Genomic DNA, 17,737 nt, shown 5'->3' with positions numbered 1-17,737 from the left:
AATAATAACCTTTATCTTAATAATCTTTAAAAATTTAGTGACCAGTAGAAACAAACAAAAAAAGGCTTGTAATTTTTCAGTACACTTAGGCCAGAAGAATTAAAATAAGAAAAATAAAAGCTGCCAAGGAGTAAAATACATGGAGGTAAAGGAAATTCATTTGGCATCAATTAAAACTGACATGTTTGCATTCTTCCATATTATTCTGAACTGAAGCACTTGACAGGATGAAGTACACTCAAGACAGGTAAACAGTTACAGGGATGCCTCGTGAAAAAAGAAACAAACTATGGTCATCAATTATAAGAGTTTGAATGTGTTTGTATGCAAAAACAGGATGCTCTAAAGCAGCGGTCCCCAACCTTTTTTGCGCCACGGACCGGTTTATGCCCGACAATATTTTCACGGACCGGCCTTTAAGGTGTCGCGGATAAATACAACAAAATAAAACTAGTACCGGTACCGAAAAAAAGAAGATTTATTCATAACACACATGAAAAGACCCAGGAAAACCGAGTTAACGATAAAAACGATAACAAAATAACGCTGAAAACCGATAAAAACCCTGAAGACCATACATTTCACACCCGAGCCTAAACTCTCGCGGCCCGGTACCAAACGACTCACGGACCGGTACCGGTCCGAGGCCCGGGGGTTGGGGACCGCTGCTCTAAAGATTTTTTACAGTATGTAACATATAGTGTACAGAATGAGGACACTGATAGAAATATCAAGCATGGAGGCAAAACTTTTAACACATCATAAGCATGTAAATTTTAAATACTGAATTCACACAATTTCTGTGTTTATTTTTATTTATTTCAAATTAATGTTGTGCTGAAGACATTAAGACCGCTCCTTTGTCTCTCCCACTGTTCCACCTGCCACAGTAGAATCCAATTAAAGGTAATAAAGGTCAGTTTAATAAACTCAGGAGCATCCTCGGAGCAACAGCAAAATGGAGGCAAATGATTGTGTATTTTACAGTCCAATGGAGTAATCAGGAACAGCGTAAGTCACACTTGTGTAACGTTCGGATTTAGGCAGCTTCAGCGTAGGGAAAACCCAAGAAAGCAGCTATTATCAACACTCCCACGAGGCGTCACTGTCAGAGATTGTGAGTGCTTCTCAACAAGGATTAAAACTGAACGTTGTTCAGTCAAAATACATTCTTATTTCAGTGCTATTTTTAAACATATATTGTCAGTGCTCGCGTGCAAAATGAACACATTGAATTTCTGTGTTCATTTTCTGAGGCCAGCCTTGCTGAGTGTACGGATTACCATTTAAGATCAATGTAACACCAAAAGAAGACCCTTAATTTCTTTGTCTCAGCACAGAATCTACAGAGTAGACACTGGCAGTGAGTTACACCCACCAACACATTACACAGCCACAGAAAATACTAGTTTCTTCCCACTCCAAGCTACCTCTTCTTGAACTAAGATGAGTTCCCCTGCTGCTCCCGATAACAATAACCACCACCACTAAAGTAAAGACACTCGGCCCGCTCCGATCTGCAGCTGTTACCGCGAGGGCTCCAGCGATCCTGTGACCTGGAAGTTTATGCCGTCTCCTGGCAGCGGCGAGGGGATGAGAGGGCAGAGCCAGCAGATGTACCAACGCAGGCCCAGTGTGTGATGCAGATTGCCAAACAGTCCCAGGCTGTAGGGTCGGCGGGACGAATACCACTCCCTGGTGGTCTGACCACGAAACAGCAGGAAGAGATGGAAGAAGAAGAAGGAAGACACCAGCAGGAAACCCACTACGCATGTGTCTGCGATGAATGCGAAGGCAAAGGCACGCGCTGAGACCTGGCCTGGGGTGATGAGGAACAGCAGCACACATTAAATCACAGCAAGTGATGACAAATCCAGGCAAACTGAGGTCTGTGATTCATGTCATCATAATCAAATGAACCAATCAACCAGAGGCACGAAGACAGTATCAGTTTTACTTGAACAAAAACCCGCAGAGTTTCTAAAATACATACTAAAATATGTATTTCTGAATAATTTTAACTATTTTTTCTTAGGCCTTATTAGTCAGAGATGTAAAAATAATGGAGATGCACTAACTGCATATTTGGATGTGATACTGACATTTAGCTGATTTTAATTTTAGATTTTTGTTGTGGTTACTAAGATATGTGATCAGCAATGATACCAGTCAACAGTGGTAATATCAGCCAATACCAGGCAAAATCAGACTGCAATAAGGATACTTTTTCTTTAAGCAGAGATAACAGTATCCTCTTTTCTTCCGTTTTAATACATTATGTTCATTTAGCAACATCTATAAGTGCAAACAGATTTATCTGAGAAATTCAAATATGCCTCCCCTTATTCAATTTATCCTCATGATTGATAACATTCATACCAAGTAATATAAACTAGATCCAAAACTATTATTCATCAATTATCTGACCAAAAGAAAATCAAGCGGCAACTGTTCCTCAGTCATTTTTAAGCAAAAGGCCAAAAAGTTAGTATCACAGTAATAACGTGCATGAGACACTGTGACAAACCGTATCGTACCTGAAACAAGCATGATCCAGGGTATGAGCAGCAGCAGGATGCTGTGTACTGTCACACCCTCCTTCAAGATGACAATGAAGACCTCTGCGTTCATCAGGGTGGCGTACAGGAGCCCCGACCACATGAAAAACAAGCAGCTCAGGAAGTAGCGGTAATTGCGGAAGCCCACGCACTGGCCAAAAAAGACGCAGTGGTGATCCCGCCGCAGCACGCACACCTTGCAGTCGTAGCAGTGGGAACAGCGTGGAGGAGTGTGCGCTTCACATGTGTAACAGTACCTTTGAATAAGACAGACTTTTTTTAATGTATGGTTATTAGTAAATCCATTTTATTGTTAGCATCAAAAATAAAGATTTTGTTGAGCCCCACGTTAATAATTCAAATGAAGACCCGCTTTGGAATAAAGTGTGAAGCAAACTTTCGATCTGGCAAAAAGCAAAAATCTCACTTCTTTGCTGCGGTTAAATTAATCATTTATGGTTCCCGGTCTTGCATTTTTCAGATTTGAGAAAACCTACAATCTGTTTCAGTTGTCAGCAGAGATTATATTTCTTGTTAACATGCAGTACATGTTATGCAATGCTAAACTTTGTTATGTAATCCCCCCCACCCCCATCCCTTTAATTGCATTGCACAGTTGTAAGCAAAGATTTACTGCAAATTTAATCTGATCACTTCACTCAAACATAAACATCTCATCTCAGATCTCAGTCACAAATAATTTGTTCAAACTGTTGGAGGTCCAGCTGTTAGGATTCAGTGTTTTTACTAGCTTGTCTTTCTTTAAAGTCTAAAACAATATGTCAAGGAACTCTTGCCTTGCTTATACCTTATGCTGGGCAGGATAGGGAAGCATACAGGAAGTAGTTTTTCTGATTCGATGCTTTATGAAGGTTACAAATTACAAATTAGTTGCCCAGAACAAGATTTAAATGAAGATTTTTTTCAAATCATGACGACAACAACAAACCCAAAGCCCACAAAGCAGGTAGACAGGTAGCAATATTATACATACGATGTCCTGTACATCAAATGTTCATTTCTAGAGCTGTTTAATCCTCACCTCCACCCTTGGCCGAGGACTTCTCCTCCCAGGAACACTCCCTTGATGCTGGGACTGGTTTTCATGAAGAGCAGGGCGTTCCAGCAGATGTTCCCCAACATGAAATACTGGGCCAGCAGGTGGATTAATTTCCATCGAGAGGACCACTGAGTCTTCTTCTGGTCTGGCTCCAGCGGAGCCTCCACCGACACCAGGTAACTCACCTCTCCGGTTATGGAGAAAACCAGGAACGTGTTAAGGACCACAGGGAGGTGGTGACACATCTTCTCCACCCTGCAAAACACCTTACTAGCTAAACTCGTCATGTTTTATTTGAAATTGCACCTAAAAGTGAATACGGATAGCGGAAGGAGTGCTTTGACCGACGCACAGCGGTAAACGTTGGCTAGCTTAACTAGCCTAAAGCAATCTCAATTAGCCTCTCGCGTGAGATGAAGTCAAATTAAAAAAATGCCTTACGTGTCTTCCGGAAAGTTACAGTAGCGTAAGAAAATGAATGGTACCGTTTTAATCTTTAAAAACCTCACTGACAAGCACGATCTCTGATTGAGGACCGAATCTCGTCTGCTAGTGGGTGTTACATGAAAATACATCCGCAATGCAACAATATACTTTGGTTCCACCTCTAACTTGCCATGGGCAAAACATAACTAAATTACTCTCCTTTAGCCCTTTATTTGTATATAATTTTGTTTATCATTTTTTCTACGCCCCAAAATGTATTTCTGTGTGCCAGCAGGCACCATTTTGTGGTATATTTGCTTAAACCACAACCCTGTTTTGAAGAAAGAGATAAAACAAAGCAGCTTTTCCTCTTATTCGTTTGTTCAGTTTTGTAGCAGGTGTACTTTTTGCGACAGAACTGCAAAAATATTTATATTACTTCTGATTTGAAGGTGAATTAAATTTTCTCCAAGTCAGAGAAGCTCACCTTCGGCCCTGAGTATCACATGAATTTTTTATTATAGAAATTATAGACTAATTTCTAATCCTGTATATCCTGGTCACTCCCAATGAAAATCTGAGCATCTTCAACTGTGTTGCACTCTCACTGTCATCTTGTACATCATACCCTTCACTCTTGCTGCTATCTTTCGGTCCCAGATCACCCCTGACACTCATCTCTGCACACCCCACTTTGCCTGTACAGTCTTCTTCAACTCTTATGCAGTTTTCGTTGGTTTTGATGGTTGACCCCAGGTATTTAAACTCATCAGCCTTCACACCTCTACCTCTTGCAGCTTCAGTGTTACACATAGATGATTATAGATGGCATTCCATTGATGCCTGCTACATGCCCTCAAAATACCAGATATTAGGTATAAAAAATCGTTTTGATTATGTTATACTAAGGGCTCACACATTTGCATAAATACAAGTTCCAGTAACTTGGTTACCCACTTACCAATAAAGTTGACTTCGCTGCTGTTTAACCTCATTAGCATGTCGATATGTTGATTGGACAGGACGTCTTTGGTCCCTCCCCTGTTGAAACACAGCCTTTAATCCCTGGTAATCTCCTCATCTACTGAGAGCCCACAGTCATGGCTGCACCAGAGGAAAATTTGCTGTCTCTTGGGCGTCTGAACGGCTCAGAAAAAAACACTTTCACCAAAGAAAGACAATTCTGTGGAAATAAGAGGTTAGACCACCTAAATGGTACCATATTTGCAGAGAATGATGGATGATTTTGACTTTAAAATCTTTTAAACTCTTAAAAGGTGACATCATTTAAGTGTGTATGCAGTTTTTATATGAAAAGTAATGTTCACAGTCAAGACTAGTTTTATTGGCAAATCTAAGAAGCAGATGCTGCCATGTCATCTGGAAAGATGGGCTGTATGTAGATGGAAGGTGTGGCTTAGATTACCATCCTGCTGCTTCTTGACCTCTTTCTCTTACAGTGTTAACAAGCCGGTATTGTTGCAAGATGACCCTTCAGCTCTTCGCAGTCAGGAACATCTGTAAGACATAAGACAGCAAGATACTTTCTCAGTAAGTGTTTTTTAAACTCCAAGTTTTTATGTTTGTGTCCTATTCAAGAGTGCTGCACCTGCAGCAACGCTGGCAGGAGCTGAAGGAAAGAGAGTACACAGCGCAGCAACAAAACAGGCAGCTGCTGCAGCAGTTTGAGAAAGCCCAGGACACACTGAAAGAGATGTTGGCCCGCAATGCTGCCATGAAAATGATTCGGGTGTGTAGACGTGCAGAAAAAAGACACATTCGACACACTGGAAGAAATCTATTCTTTCCTCGCGAAGCTCTTAAAATAAACTATTGCTTTGACCCCTGCAGATGGAGTATGAGAGATACCTGGAGGAGAACTCCCCCCGCTGGCAGCAGCAACTTAAGGAGAAGAGACAGGCAGCTCAGAAGAAGGTACAAGTAATGCACAGCATGGCGAGCTAAAGTGTGTGGTCAAAATGTAGAGCTGGTTCTGTATTTGCTGCTTTACTTGCAGTTGTGTTTACATACACTCTCGTTGGCGTGAACATAATTCTGGGCTTTTAATTATGTTTTTTTTCCAGGGTAGAATGATTGTACAGCATACATCTTTAATAATGACTCTAAAGAATTGGGCGCACAAGTTTGAATTTATTTTAGATTTTTTCTAATCCACAAAACGTCAGAATTATACGTACACGCGTTTTAATTTTAATGGTGCTGAAGCTTCTACAGTGTCTTTTAACACAGTTGACCACATCTGGTAGCTTCTCTTTGCCTGCATGACAAAGGACTCACTAGACTCAATGAACAATGGGAAAGTCCAAGGAACTTTGGGAAGATCTAAGAGGGAGAGCTGTAGATTTACTTTTTGGGAAGGTCTATTGGAACCATTTCAAAATAACTGTAGATTCCAGGATAACAAGTTTAATCAGTTGTACGTAACACAATTTATTCAGATTTATTCACTTTACTGAGATATTCAGGAACAATCCAGGAACCACAAAGGCTCAAGCCTTCCATGAACAGGAAAGCTGCTGGTACACCAGCATCACTGTCCACACTGAAGCTAATTTTACATTCCCATGGACTGAGAGGGCGCCGACCGAGAAAGAAGCCACTTCTACTAAATCAACAACTTCAAGCTGGACTAAAATTTGCAGCTCCCTACACAGAAAAGTCAAACCCCAAGGTTTTATAGTCAGACAAGACAAAGATCGATTTATGTCGACAATGACAACAGGTGTGTTTGGAGGAGTAAAGATGAGGCTTTCAAACTGAAGAAACTTCCAGGTGTAAAGCATGGTGGTGGTAGCATTATGCTCTGGGGCTGTTTTGCTGACACAGGTACTGGTGGATAACGTGGATAAAATAATTTAGAAGGATGCTCACGTCCAGATTCTTCAAAGAATCAATTTAAAGAATTGAACATGTAAGTAGTTGAAACTTGGACACAGTTAAGTGTTCCCAGCAGGACAATGATCCCAAATTAACATCAAAACTGGTTTTGGAATGGATAAGGCCAGCTAACATTAACCTTCTGGAATGGCCTTCCCAAAGCTGGACCTCGACCCTATTGAAAATGCATGGATGCTTGAAAGTTGAGTCAATGCCAGGAACCAACCAATTGAAATGAACAAAGCAAAGAGGAGTGCTCAAATATCCAACAATAATTATGCCAGAGGCTTGTTGATTGCTGGTTCATCTAACCAGATATTAGTGGGGGCGTGCAAATTTATGCACCCAGTTCTTGTTTTTTCAAAGTCATTAAATATGTATGCTTTACAATCATTCCACCCAACAGTTCACAGAAATCATGAAACAATCAAAATGACAGTGACGTTCATGCCCATCATGAGTATATGTATATTTTTGATCACAGCTGTATTTGATAGAACTTTCAATGTTTCCACTTCCTCTCACCTCAAAATGACGAATGCAAAGAGATTAAGAATATCCATGTTTAAGTCATTTTTCTTTAATTACAACTAATGCCGTGTCTTCCTGAGAGTGTATTAAAGAAACTGTTTCTTCAACAGAAAATGGACGACTATTTGAAGTCATGCTTAAAGAACACGGACGTGATGAAATCTTCTGCAGGTAAGTCTTTATGCTGTGGCTCACTTTAGGAAATGACTAGATCACATTTATTGTTCAGTGGTAATAATCTGGTCTCACGTGTTATTTTGAAGATTGAGGTGTCCACATATTTTATTTAAAGTCCTGTGTTAGTGCGACAAACACCAGTCTAACATGTATCCTTGTTTTCAGGTCCACCCACGGAGCCACAAAAAACTGCTACACCTCAAGGTTACACTGACTACAACCAAGATGGCTCCTCCCATCTTCCCCACACACAGTCCTCCTGGTTGAGCCGCAGTCAATCCCAGATAGCCAGATTTCCTACCAGAGTTCCACCCATCATTCCTCACCCATATCCGCTTTACTATCCCGCCTCCGCACCCGGACAGTACCATCATCCCTGGCCAAGGCAAGATCTACAAGGCAGGGCTTCCCTACAGCCTGACTACCCCTGGTACCTGCCTGCTGGTGCAACTGGAACTCCATCATACTCCGAGGCCCTGTGGGGCCAGCTTTATATGGAGGAGCCTTTACGTGACTCAAGGGTTTCGCAGACTGTAGGAGAGGAGGATAAAATGAGCAGAGTGCTGAGCTCACAGAGGGAGAGGAGTGTCAGAAGCAGCAGCAGTCGTTCGTCCCACGAGTTAGATGTTAAACCAGGTGAAAAGAGAATACATAAAAATAAATGCTTTTCTTACATGAGACTTTGTGCGTATTCAGCATGTGTGTGGACTTGTGTTTTGTGTTCGTACATTCTGTATCCAGTCCGTCTGTCCAGCAGTCACAGTGAGAGCAGTGAGAGTGGCAGGGACTCCAGCAAAAAGGCGGGGAAGGAGGCGAAGGGAGGAAGAAAACAGCGTGTCTCTTCAGACAGAGAGAGATGCAGCCCTCAGGAGTAAGCAGCATTCTTGTAGATGTCACTTTGAATTCACTGGATCCCACTGATGTATCATCTCACCTTAGTTTCTTCCCTTCATGCTGCACCAGTCTATTAAATGTGTTCTGAATAACCTTCATCAGTACCCTCCTCAATTTATAGGCACATTTCTGTCTCCTTTTTAAAAAAAAATGTAGTTGATTTATGTGTGTCCTGATCTTTCTGGTGCAACTACTTGCCTTTGATCACAGCACAGACAGAAGCTGCAGGAAAAGAGCACAGGAATGACAGTAAAGGTCAAACTGGCTGGAAATGAAGCTGGGGATAGTATTTGATGGCGTGTGGCAGTCATACTAACAACATAGCACTAACCCACATTTTATAGAAAACATCACGTTCTTGTTACCTCTTAATTTTATATAATTTTTAAGTTTTTAAAAATACATATTAGTTAAACAGCACATGCTGGAGAGGAGGTCACAAAAGATCAGAAACAAGTGTTCTCCTCTTGCTTTATTTCTTAATACTTAGTACTGTTTTAGACAGACAAATTCATTCATCCAATCTTCCATCTTTCAGGTTATCTGGGAATTCGAGTGCCATTTTCATTCCCACAGTTGGAGTGGCCCAAAGTTCAGAAAGCAATGCCTCGTCAGAGAAAAGCCTGAGGAGCAGTAGCAGAAGGACAAAGAAAACTGGGGATCTTTCTGTTCAATCACCAGGATCTCAGAAGGAGGCAGAGGAAAGGACTGTGAGTAAGGGAGGTGACTCCGAGATTCAGGACACTGGTGAGGAGTCAGGAAGTTTGAGTGAGACATACGAGGGTGAAAAAGCAGGGAATCAAAATCATGAAGAGAAAACAAACAGATGCAAAGAGTCAGGATCCCAGAAGGAGAAGGAATCAGAAAGTGACAGTGAAAAGAATAAAAATGATGATGCCGGTGAAGTAGAAGAGCAGGACAGTAGCAGCGCTGAGCAAAGCAGCACAGGAGAAAAAGTTAAAGATAAGACGGAGGAAAACCTGGAAGCTGAAGAAGACGGTGAAGAAAAAGAGAAGAGTCAAAAAGATAAAGAACAAGATGACAGTGATATCAAACAAGGCGATGGTGCTTCTGCCAAGGACGCAACAGAGGAGGAAGCAGAGACATCTACAGATGATGAAATAGAGGAGCAGGGAGGTGAAGAACAGTCAATCAGGCTGAAGAACGAAGGCACTGAGAACAGAAAACAGGGTGCTGCCTCCTCTCAGGACGAAGAGGATGGAAGTGAAGGCAGTGAAGAAGAAGAGGATGAGGACTCGAATCAACAGGAGGATGACAAAAGCGAGGAAGAGGAACACGGGAGTGAGGAAGATCAGATAGATTCAGACGACTGCATCGTCACACCACAAGAAAAGAGGTAAGATGGTGAAGGATTGAAATATTCCTCACAGACATCATCACAAAAATCTAATCCAATCCCTGTTTTTAGATCTACACAGATTATAACCGATGAGGCAGCTCAGGAACAGGAAGAAGGTAAAACAGGATCTGATAATGATGACTCAAACGAAGTCAGTGATGAAGATGATATTGAGAACCTTCTTGCGCCTCAAGAAGAAACACAGGAAAAGTAAGTACTCTTTCAACTGACTGACTTAAATTACAGTGTGAGATGTGCCTCTCACTTTTCCTTTTGCTTTTAGAGAAAAGTATCTGAGAGCTGAAGAGAAGCCCAAAGGTACAGTATAACCAGTCATTACAGTAACATTAGAAAGGCTGCAGGACTTCTGATTTATGCTCAATTTATTTTCCAGCAAGTTTTCATAACATGGGAATTTTTCAAGTGGAGCACGACAAGTCGAAGACGGAGGACCCAAATGACTCTGATGAGTTCGATCATTTTTATGACTAAATGTACTGCTGTGCAAGTTAAAAGAGACAAAACTGTATTTAAAATTAAGCACTGCAGAGTAGTGTTTTATAATATTGTATTAAAAACAGAAACAACAGGTTATTTAATAACTGTTTTATTTTTTCTTGTTTTAATTAAAGGCATTTTTGAATGTTACAATCTTAAACTGGAATACAGACATTACTCAGACTTCCCTGCAAACAAAATTATTTTCATTTTGAGCTACAAAAGCAACCGGATTTTTCAGCGTGTTACTTCCTCCTGTTAGAGGCACAGGAACATAAAAAAAACATCTGAACAACAATAAAACTCAATTGGAAGAGACAATGTTACAAAAGCTGTACAAAGGGCAACAATAATTTATTGAAAAAGAAATTATTGCTGCTGTATTTGACTGATAATCCATCAGTTATGAGCACAGTACACTTCAACATATTCAAGGTATAAAAATAAACCAATATACAAAATAATTTTTTTTAAATGTTTTTCCATCAGCATGCCTGTAGCACAGCTGGTCCTGCTTAAACCAGCTCATTTCTGGTGATAATTAGAAGTGAAAGTCTGCACTCCTGTTAGATTTTCACCACCTGAGCAGTCAAACACGGGCTCACCCTCTTCCTGTCTTCTGACTGAGGGCTGCGCTGGATGAGCAGCCGCCCGTACGTCCCGCCCACCTGGCCTTTGGTCAGCCGCCCAGGGTTGACACACACACAGCCAACCACGTCCTGAAGATGGGAGGGGATTTTAAATAACATAACACTCGTAAAAACTCATCCAAAAAGGAAAAAAAAAAATTCACGTTTAAAAAAAAGAAGCAATAATTTTTCTGTTTTACTTTATATTATCAATGCAATGCCTGATGATTCTGCAATCAATTAGCTCAATAAATGTGTATATATAGGATGTCAAAGGGAAGACGAGTTGTTTACCTTTACAAAGTAGCGCATTTCAGAGGGAACAACAAGGACGTCGGGGGTGAGCGGCATTTGGCCGAAGCTCTGGAACTTCTCATAATCCATATTTACCTCGTCCGCAGGCGGATACAGTGGGTAGTAACTGGACATGAGAACATGGACACGATCACTAAATAATACGTGACCTCAAATAAATAAATAGATCTGAACTCCTTCAGGATTTACCTTCGCTGTGTGAGCATGTGCTTCAGTATGCGTGAGAATTTGTCTGAGCCGGTTCCACTGCAATGCAACACATCAATTTCAACTATGTACACTGATGACCTTCATTGGAAAACGCGAATAATTTAAGAAAACGGTCACACCTGTTCTTTATAAATCTGAATAAAATGTAGGTCATTAACTCACTTTGGTGTTTCTGATCTTGACTGCAACCTTGATGTCAGAATTTGGTACAAATTAGAAAACAGCCTTACTCACCAGCTGATTTCCTCTGGACCCATGTGGATGAGGATGTCAGTTGATGTCAAGCCAATAGTCACACCGTCAATCAGCAGGGTGCAGGGGTCAGGGACCAGGGTGACACGCTGCAAAGCATGAAGACAAACATTATATAACCTGAGAGCATGACATCTCTAGGACGGAAAACCATATTAAAGACAAACAATGCTACACTATTAAAATAAGGTTTGCCACGAGTGCTCAGAAATCTGCTGCATGTGCTCATCAGCATGCAACAACAGTGTCTAACCTGGGCCTGTTCTTTGTTGATGTGGGGCAGGCTGAACGGAGGCTGTGGGTAGATGAAATGGTGGTGGATGTCTCTCTGAGAAGGCACAAACACCAGCTGACAGCCAACACTGGATTAAAGAAAACGAGAAAACACAAGGCTTCATTGTGGTAAAGAAAATCTGATTTGAACAGGTGGAAAGCACAGTTTAAAAAAAACAAAAGACAAAAACAAACCTCGAATCGTTACAGTGTGACTGATCTCTCTCTTAACTTGCTTGTATAATGTGATAACATAGTTTATGCACAAATAAATGTAATTAAACGCAGCAACAAGAAAGACAATTTTCATGTGCAATTGCAATTGCATGCAGGTTACGTCGCAGGGTTTCAGAGGGGGTTGCAGCTAAATGTCCTTAAGGCACAGATTTAAAACAAAAGCGAAAAAACCTCCTGCTACTTTTGGAAAATTGCAGAAAAGGTCACACATGGATCCTGAATTCAATATTACAAAGGAAGTGACATGGATAGGGGGATTTCCAAAGCTGTCTGACTCTGAGCTTTGATTAGACAACACATACCTTCTGGTCCCATCCACAATGCTTTCAATGCATCTGGTGAAAATGTTCTCAAAAGTCTCAGTCACCTGGGCTTTCTATTTAAGAAACACATGAAGATGACAAAGAATGAACAAACAAACATATATATTGATTAAAATGAATTCACACTGCAAATTTGGATACATTTCCAGACCCAATAACACTGAAACTAATCATTTTATTTGTGGGTTAAGTGTTGTATCTTGAAGCATAACACAGAAGTTTTATTCAGCAAGTGATACCTATTAGTTTTTGTCGACACACATATCCCTTTTAAAGAATTTTGATTTGATTTTTTAACCTTTACATTTTATTTTGACTGATCGTTAAATAAAGTCCTGTTCAGGAGTTTAGAATTGTTCCTTATGAATGGTCGTCCTTTTAAAAACGGTTCACTTATCTATTGGACCACATGCTTTAAACAGGAAACTTGACCCATTGTTATCATTGTGATATTTTGACTCAGGCTCTCAGTTTTTTTTTTGTGTGTATGTGATGCGCAACAAAATTTACATGCAAAAATGGGCACGAAAGGTTTCCCCTTGTGGTGTGCACACTCAAAAACAAGAAAAACATGGTCTCTGTCACACTGACCTCAATCTGTTCATGTTTGGAATCCACAAATGGGCCCAGCTGGAGAAGAGAAACAAGAAATAGGAAAACCAGACAAAACAGAGTCATGGGAGGACTGTCTAAATACACTTCTGACAGTGTACATGTGAGCTTTAGTGGAAATTCTGTCATGGATAGTGTCTGTTTTATGATGGAACAACAAGGGAGACTGTACCAGCAGGCAGACATCAGGACGATCCCTGACAATAACATTGATTAAGTCCAGCAGCGGGTCAAAGGTCAGACTGTCAGATGGAGTGTACGGTCCACAGGCCACCAGTACATTCAGTGGCTCTGCAACAAATGAAGAGTGTGGAGTGTAAGAAGATGGCTTTAAGTTCCAAGCTAAATCTGAAAAATTGATCAAAATAAAAGACAGATCTTACCTTCATCTGTCTCCATTTTCATCTCAGAACTGTAGAACGGCAGAGGAACAGCCTAAAAGCACAACACCATTACAAAAGGTTTCACAAACAGGCAAAAAGTGTTAAAGCCTAAAACTTATAACTGACCTCATAGAATTTGGAAGCCACCAGTTTTCTTCCTGTAGTGTTCATACCCTCCATCACCACCACCTAAAAAAACAGAATAGAAGCATTTAGATAAATGTTTTCTTACATGTGGGTTTGTTGGAAAGAGCTGCAAAAACATAAAGCTACATGCTTCTGCTGATAAAAGGTTTCCTATAATTCTGAAAGTTTATTTTTATGAGAGGAAAAACTGTCAGAGCTCTCGGTCAGACACTGGGTCAGTCTCAAGCCCATGTCCTTGGCATGCTCTGTTACTCTTGGTGGCCATATAACCTGCTGCACATAAGCTCAGTGCACAGGCAAAGGAGAAACCACCGACTGGTCATCAGGAAGGACCTCATCAGCGTACCCATTTCTAGTTTCATCTGTCAAAGTAAGATATTTTCTTCAGCTCACCTGACCAGGAAAAAGAGAATACTCTTTAAGCTCCGATAGGTCAACAGGTACTTGCTGACCGCCTTGTTCTGGTCCGGCCTCTAGCAGAACCGACTGTGCATTCAGTTTGCCGTTACTGTCACAGCAAATCTGTCCTAGCACAGTTATACTGTCCTGCAGGGAAGAAGACGCAAACGCAAGAAAGAAGTTAACTTTTAATCAAACAAATACATTTAATAGACTTAAGCAGGTTTTATTTTTACTTTTCAATATATATGATTTTAAGAGGAAAAAGAATTCAGTGATGTAACGTAACATTTTATCGCAACCTACTATTATTTAATAATTTATTGTTTAAGCAGTGGGGATGACTCTTTAATTTAAAAGTTTTCTGAAGGTGTCATCTCTTCTGTACCTGGGCAGGCAGAGAGACGGGGGAGAACTCCTCAATGCTGAAGTGAGTCCTGAGTCCTTCTCCTAGCTCCTCAATCTTCTCTGTCAACACTGGGAAAGACCCAGGAAAAAAAATGTTATCCAAAGGTTCTGGGGTATATTCCTTTAGTGATTTTACACCCAAACATACAGGAAATCTTTAATCAAGTGTGTGCAGCTATGTACCGTTTCGAACATCTCGCAGCCTCTGGAACATGTATTTGTAGCTGCTGTTAAGGGAATCTTCCGGTCCTTCCAATATCTCAACTTGGACGCCTGCACCTGGGTCTTTCCTGCCCACCCAACGGGTGCCCTGCACAGCCCCAAATGTGACCACCACCTCCCCCTTTCCTCCCCGCTGGCTGTACTTCTGTGAGGGTGTCGCACTTCCAAAGAGAGAAGGGGAGAAGGTCACTTAAAGTGACAGTGATGCAAATACAAAAGTTTATCTTTAAAAAAGTTACTAGTGACAAAAATAAAGCTTTCTTTTTTAACTTTAACACAACCAGAGAGCATAATTTTCATGTTTTCAAAAAAAATCAGAGCAGCATGGGGTGGAGAGTACTTGGGAGAGAAGCTGGCTGGAGACAGCAGTATGCTCGGGCTGGCCATCGGAGCTGCAGTTCTCTTTGAACGAGGATGCTCTGGTGTCGTCAGAGGTCGTTTCTGAGAGCCCTGTACCGACAGGAACAAACACAGTCAGGATCTTGTCTGTCTACATAGATTCAAACTTACTCTGCGGGAGACCCACGAGTCACATCTAGCTTATCTTAGCTTTTAAAGGAAGATCAACAAAAAACCCCAAAACATAAATGGATACACTTTTTTTTAAAGTTATGAAAATGTATTTCTTTTGTTCAGATTAGATAATGCTCTGCTGCTGACAAGCAAGAAGTGTTTGGTTACCTTAGCAGGAGTAGAGTAAGAATCTAAGAGATCCTCCTCCTCTTCCTCAGCTTTTATTCTGATTCATTTTGTCAAAGTCTATGACTCAACAGCAACATTAGCAGACACAAATCAAAGAAAACACATGACTCCACACAGTGCAGATGGACGGGTCTTTACGCTGAAGCATCAGTGTGAAGGATACAAATCATCCATCCTGCTAATGTCTCTCATTCTACTGGATGCTTCTTCCTTCCGGGAGGTTTTTCTGGATTTGCTCTTCTTGTTCAAAACCTGCAAGATGACAAACATGCTGCATTTATAAGGAGTAGAGAATGACTACATTGTTGCATATTTAATAAGTAATTTGTAATGCATGTTAAAATCTGTGGTCCTGTTACCTCATGTTCAAACTGCTCCAGAGTGTCCATGGTGAGCTTCACCCCTTGTTTTGTGGCGCTATAGGCAACCCACTCATGCAGTATCTCGGATGTCTGCAGTCTGTTACAAATACACTGCTCCACCACTGAATGGAGGATATATGAGGGAAAACAACCAAGGATTTAATCTGAGTGTCTGAGAAAATACTAGATGCAAGTACAGTGTGAATTAATTTTGTGGGACACAACTTGCAGTGAATAATTACTGTTCTTGATCTTTAAAAATGGCTTAGTAAATATAAAAGACGTATCAATGAAATCAAAACAAAAAAAAAGCTGATTTCTAATTTACTTGACTTGTGAAAGTAAGTTATCAAGAAGAAAAATGCTATTTTAGTTAAAAGCTTTAACTAACAAAAGCGCATTGACATCGGTATATAAATATTATGACTGATGACAACAGCTTAAACTACATGTCACAACACTACATTACTGCTATCCTGCGTATGGTAGAGTCCTCGATGATTACAGTGATAATACACTTAGCTTCTTTGCTAGCACACTCTCCTGTGTAAAGCCTCAATCCATATGAGAAAAACGGTCATCTTAGTTAGCAACTTACTTTTGTCGAGGACGGAATCATCCTGATAGGGTATATCGAATATTTCCAGCTCAGCCTTTAAGCTCTCTGTAGTTACTAGCGACATGGTTTTATGATATACAGTTATTACGTTGTGGAAAACGTGAAAAGCTCCAATGTTGTGATGATAGCTGCTAACGTTAGCTTTACTCTTACTTCGCGACAATGCCGCCGACCCTAGTTTTTTTTTTAACGACACGGCTTCTAAATACTACCTACAGGCGGTTAGCTGTTAGACAGTACAAACGAAATAATAATGGTCGACCTGCTGCCTGTTTCATTTTACCGCGAAAAAGCGCTGTTCGTGTTGGCGGCCGGAATATGCGTCACATTCGTAACAATAATAAACGGAAGTTGGCGGTCCCACAAAAATAAAAGCCTGTCCTGGTAACTTAGTTGTTTTCAAACTTTAGCAGTGTCCCACTTCAGAAGCAGAAAAACGCAAATGCCCCACAGTTTAACCATCCAATCAACAATTAAAAACAAAGGACGCACGAATTCTATCTGAATAATGGTCAGACAAATGGCAACTAACTCTTATCTATTTATACTTATTTAATCATCTGGTTATCTGCTCCATAGTTTGGGAATCACTGGATAACATATGTGTGTACAGTTTAACTACTGGATAGCACTGGTCTGGGTACCACAATTCTCAGATCTTTTTATAGGTGTGCAGTGTGTGTTACTGATACTGCTCTGCTGCTGGCAGGAAGTCTCTGGAGTGGACAGTTGTGTCCTTGCAGAAGATCAGCAGCAGCAGCCTGTCATTGATTAAAGATATCTACATCAGCAGGGCTACCAGTATCAAAAAGGACTCTTTAAACCCATGGACTTTTTACCCCCTCACCTCACAAAGTGCAGCATCAGTGCCAAAACAACAAGGCTGGGAAACGGCTTCTTCCCAGACCTGTCACACTCACAATCACTGCTACACACTAACATTTTTTGTCCATGCACACATTAGGAACTTGTTACGATACACAATAACAGGTTACGCAAAACAGACTCATTCTTGCAATAACTCCTATTGTCTGTTTTTATATCTATCAAAACTCGTTTGCACTCTAGAAACAACTGCACTCTAAACAACTGCATAAATCAGATAAGAATGCGAAAAATTGCATCCTTACCGATTTATATCCTTAACTTAAGTATATGATCGTTAACGTCTTGTTTTTCTAAATTTAGATAATATTCCAAATTGTATTACCTGTTTAGTTGTTCATATGGCTCTTCTTCTGC

The 17,737-nt window shown here is 40.7% G+C and overlaps 3 protein-coding genes across 5 annotated transcripts; 1 reads left to right on the top strand and 2 right to left on the bottom strand.

Moving 5' to 3' along the window:
- Positions 1 to 566: 566 nt before the first annotated feature.
- zdhhc24 (zinc finger DHHC-type containing 24) lies at positions 567 to 4,167 on the bottom strand. The gene is made up of 3 exons (XM_031737019.2): positions 3,601 to 4,167; positions 2,538 to 2,815; positions 567 to 1,819 (listed from the first exon to the last, which is right to left on the bottom strand). The coding sequence occupies exons 1-3, from the start codon at positions 3,903 to 3,905 to the stop codon at positions 1,527 to 1,529; spliced, it is 876 nt and encodes a 291-aa protein (XP_031592879.1). The 5' UTR covers positions 3,906 to 4,167; the 3' UTR covers positions 567 to 1,526.
- Positions 3,672 to 10,720, top strand: LOC116320406 (uncharacterized protein DDB_G0290685-like). 3 transcript variants are annotated; one of them, XM_039618963.1, is made up of 13 exons: positions 3,672 to 3,794; positions 4,705 to 4,800; positions 5,067 to 5,242; positions 5,505 to 5,564; positions 5,644 to 5,794; positions 5,896 to 5,979; positions 7,584 to 7,644; positions 7,816 to 8,286; positions 8,392 to 8,521; positions 9,083 to 9,901; positions 9,974 to 10,114; positions 10,188 to 10,222; positions 10,299 to 10,720. In XM_039618963.1, exons 3-13 carry the CDS (start codon positions 5,145 to 5,147, stop codon positions 10,394 to 10,396), a joined length of 2,148 nt encoding a protein of 715 aa, XP_039474897.1. In that variant the 5' UTR covers positions 3,672 to 3,794; positions 4,705 to 4,800; positions 5,067 to 5,144; the 3' UTR covers positions 10,397 to 10,720. The 3 variants fall into 3 exon arrangements, with proteins under 3 accessions (XP_039474897.1, XP_039474898.1, XP_039474901.1); XM_039618964.1 differs by lacking the exons at positions 5,067 to 5,242; positions 5,505 to 5,564; XM_039618967.1 differs by lacking the exons at positions 4,705 to 4,800; positions 5,067 to 5,242 and having other exon boundaries at positions 3,738 to 3,794.
- On the bottom strand, positions 10,496 to 16,956 carry pola2 (polymerase (DNA directed), alpha 2). Its single transcript, XM_031752111.2, has 18 exons — positions 16,475 to 16,956; positions 15,874 to 15,998; positions 15,678 to 15,766; positions 15,494 to 15,551; positions 15,153 to 15,262; positions 14,774 to 14,973; positions 14,571 to 14,659; positions 14,177 to 14,329; positions 13,763 to 13,825; positions 13,637 to 13,688; positions 13,426 to 13,544; positions 13,233 to 13,271; positions 12,621 to 12,694; positions 12,062 to 12,170; positions 11,791 to 11,897; positions 11,536 to 11,592; positions 11,326 to 11,452; positions 10,496 to 11,121 (listed from the first exon to the last, which is right to left on the bottom strand). Exons 1-18 carry the CDS (start codon positions 16,557 to 16,559, stop codon positions 10,969 to 10,971), a joined length of 1,809 nt encoding a protein of 602 aa, XP_031607971.1. The 5' UTR covers positions 16,560 to 16,956; the 3' UTR covers positions 10,496 to 10,968.
- Positions 16,957 to 17,737: the final 781 nt, after the last annotated feature.

This window comes from Oreochromis aureus, linkage group 2, assembly GCF_013358895.1.
Source record: "Oreochromis aureus strain Israel breed Guangdong linkage group 2, ZZ_aureus, whole genome shotgun sequence".
NCBI lineage: Eukaryota > Metazoa > Chordata > Actinopteri > Cichliformes > Cichlidae > Oreochromis > Oreochromis aureus.
The sequence above is the reverse complement of the archived record's forward strand: the minus strand, read 5'-3'. Positions and strand labels throughout refer to the sequence as shown.

What these genes read in the sequence shown, in the direction of transcription:
- LOC116320406 (XM_039618963.1), top strand. Translation starts at nt 5,145, where the DNA reads ATGGCTGCACCAGAGGAAAATTTGCTGTCTCTTGGGCGTCTGAACGGC. An exon ending in GACAGGCAGCTCAGAAGAAG is followed by an intron (nt 5,980 to 7,583) that starts GTACAAGTAATG and finishes TTTCTTCAACAG; the next exon opens with AAAATGGACGACTATTTGAA. An exon ending in GTCACACCACAAGAAAAGAG is followed by an intron (nt 9,902 to 9,973) that starts GTAAGATGGTGA and finishes CCCTGTTTTTAG; the next exon opens with ATCTACACAGATTATAACCG.
- zdhhc24 (XM_031737019.2), bottom strand. Translation starts at nt 3,905, where the DNA reads ATGACGAGTTTAGCTAGTAAGGTGTTTTGCAGGGTGGAGAAGATGTGT. An exon ending in GTCCTCGGCCAAGGGTGGAG is followed by an intron (nt 2,816 to 3,600) that starts GTGAGGATTAAA and finishes TCTTATTCAAAG; the next exon opens with GTACTGTTACACATGTGAAG. An exon ending in CTGGATCATGCTTGTTTCAG is followed by an intron (nt 1,820 to 2,537) that starts GTACGATACGGT and finishes TCATCACCCCAG; the next exon opens with GCCAGGTCTCAGCGCGTGCC.
- pola2 (XM_031752111.2), bottom strand. Translation starts at nt 16,559, where the DNA reads ATGTCGCTAGTAACTACAGAGAGCTTAAAGGCTGAGCTGGAAATATTC. An exon ending in CCAGCCAGCTTCTCTCCCAA is followed by an intron (nt 14,974 to 15,152) that starts GTACTCTCCACC and finishes TCTCTTTGGAAG; the next exon opens with TGCGACACCCTCACAGAAGT. An exon ending in GCTGCGAGATGTTCGAAACG is followed by an intron (nt 14,660 to 14,773) that starts GTACATAGCTGC and finishes GGTCTTTCCCAG; the next exon opens with TGTTGACAGAGAAGATTGAG.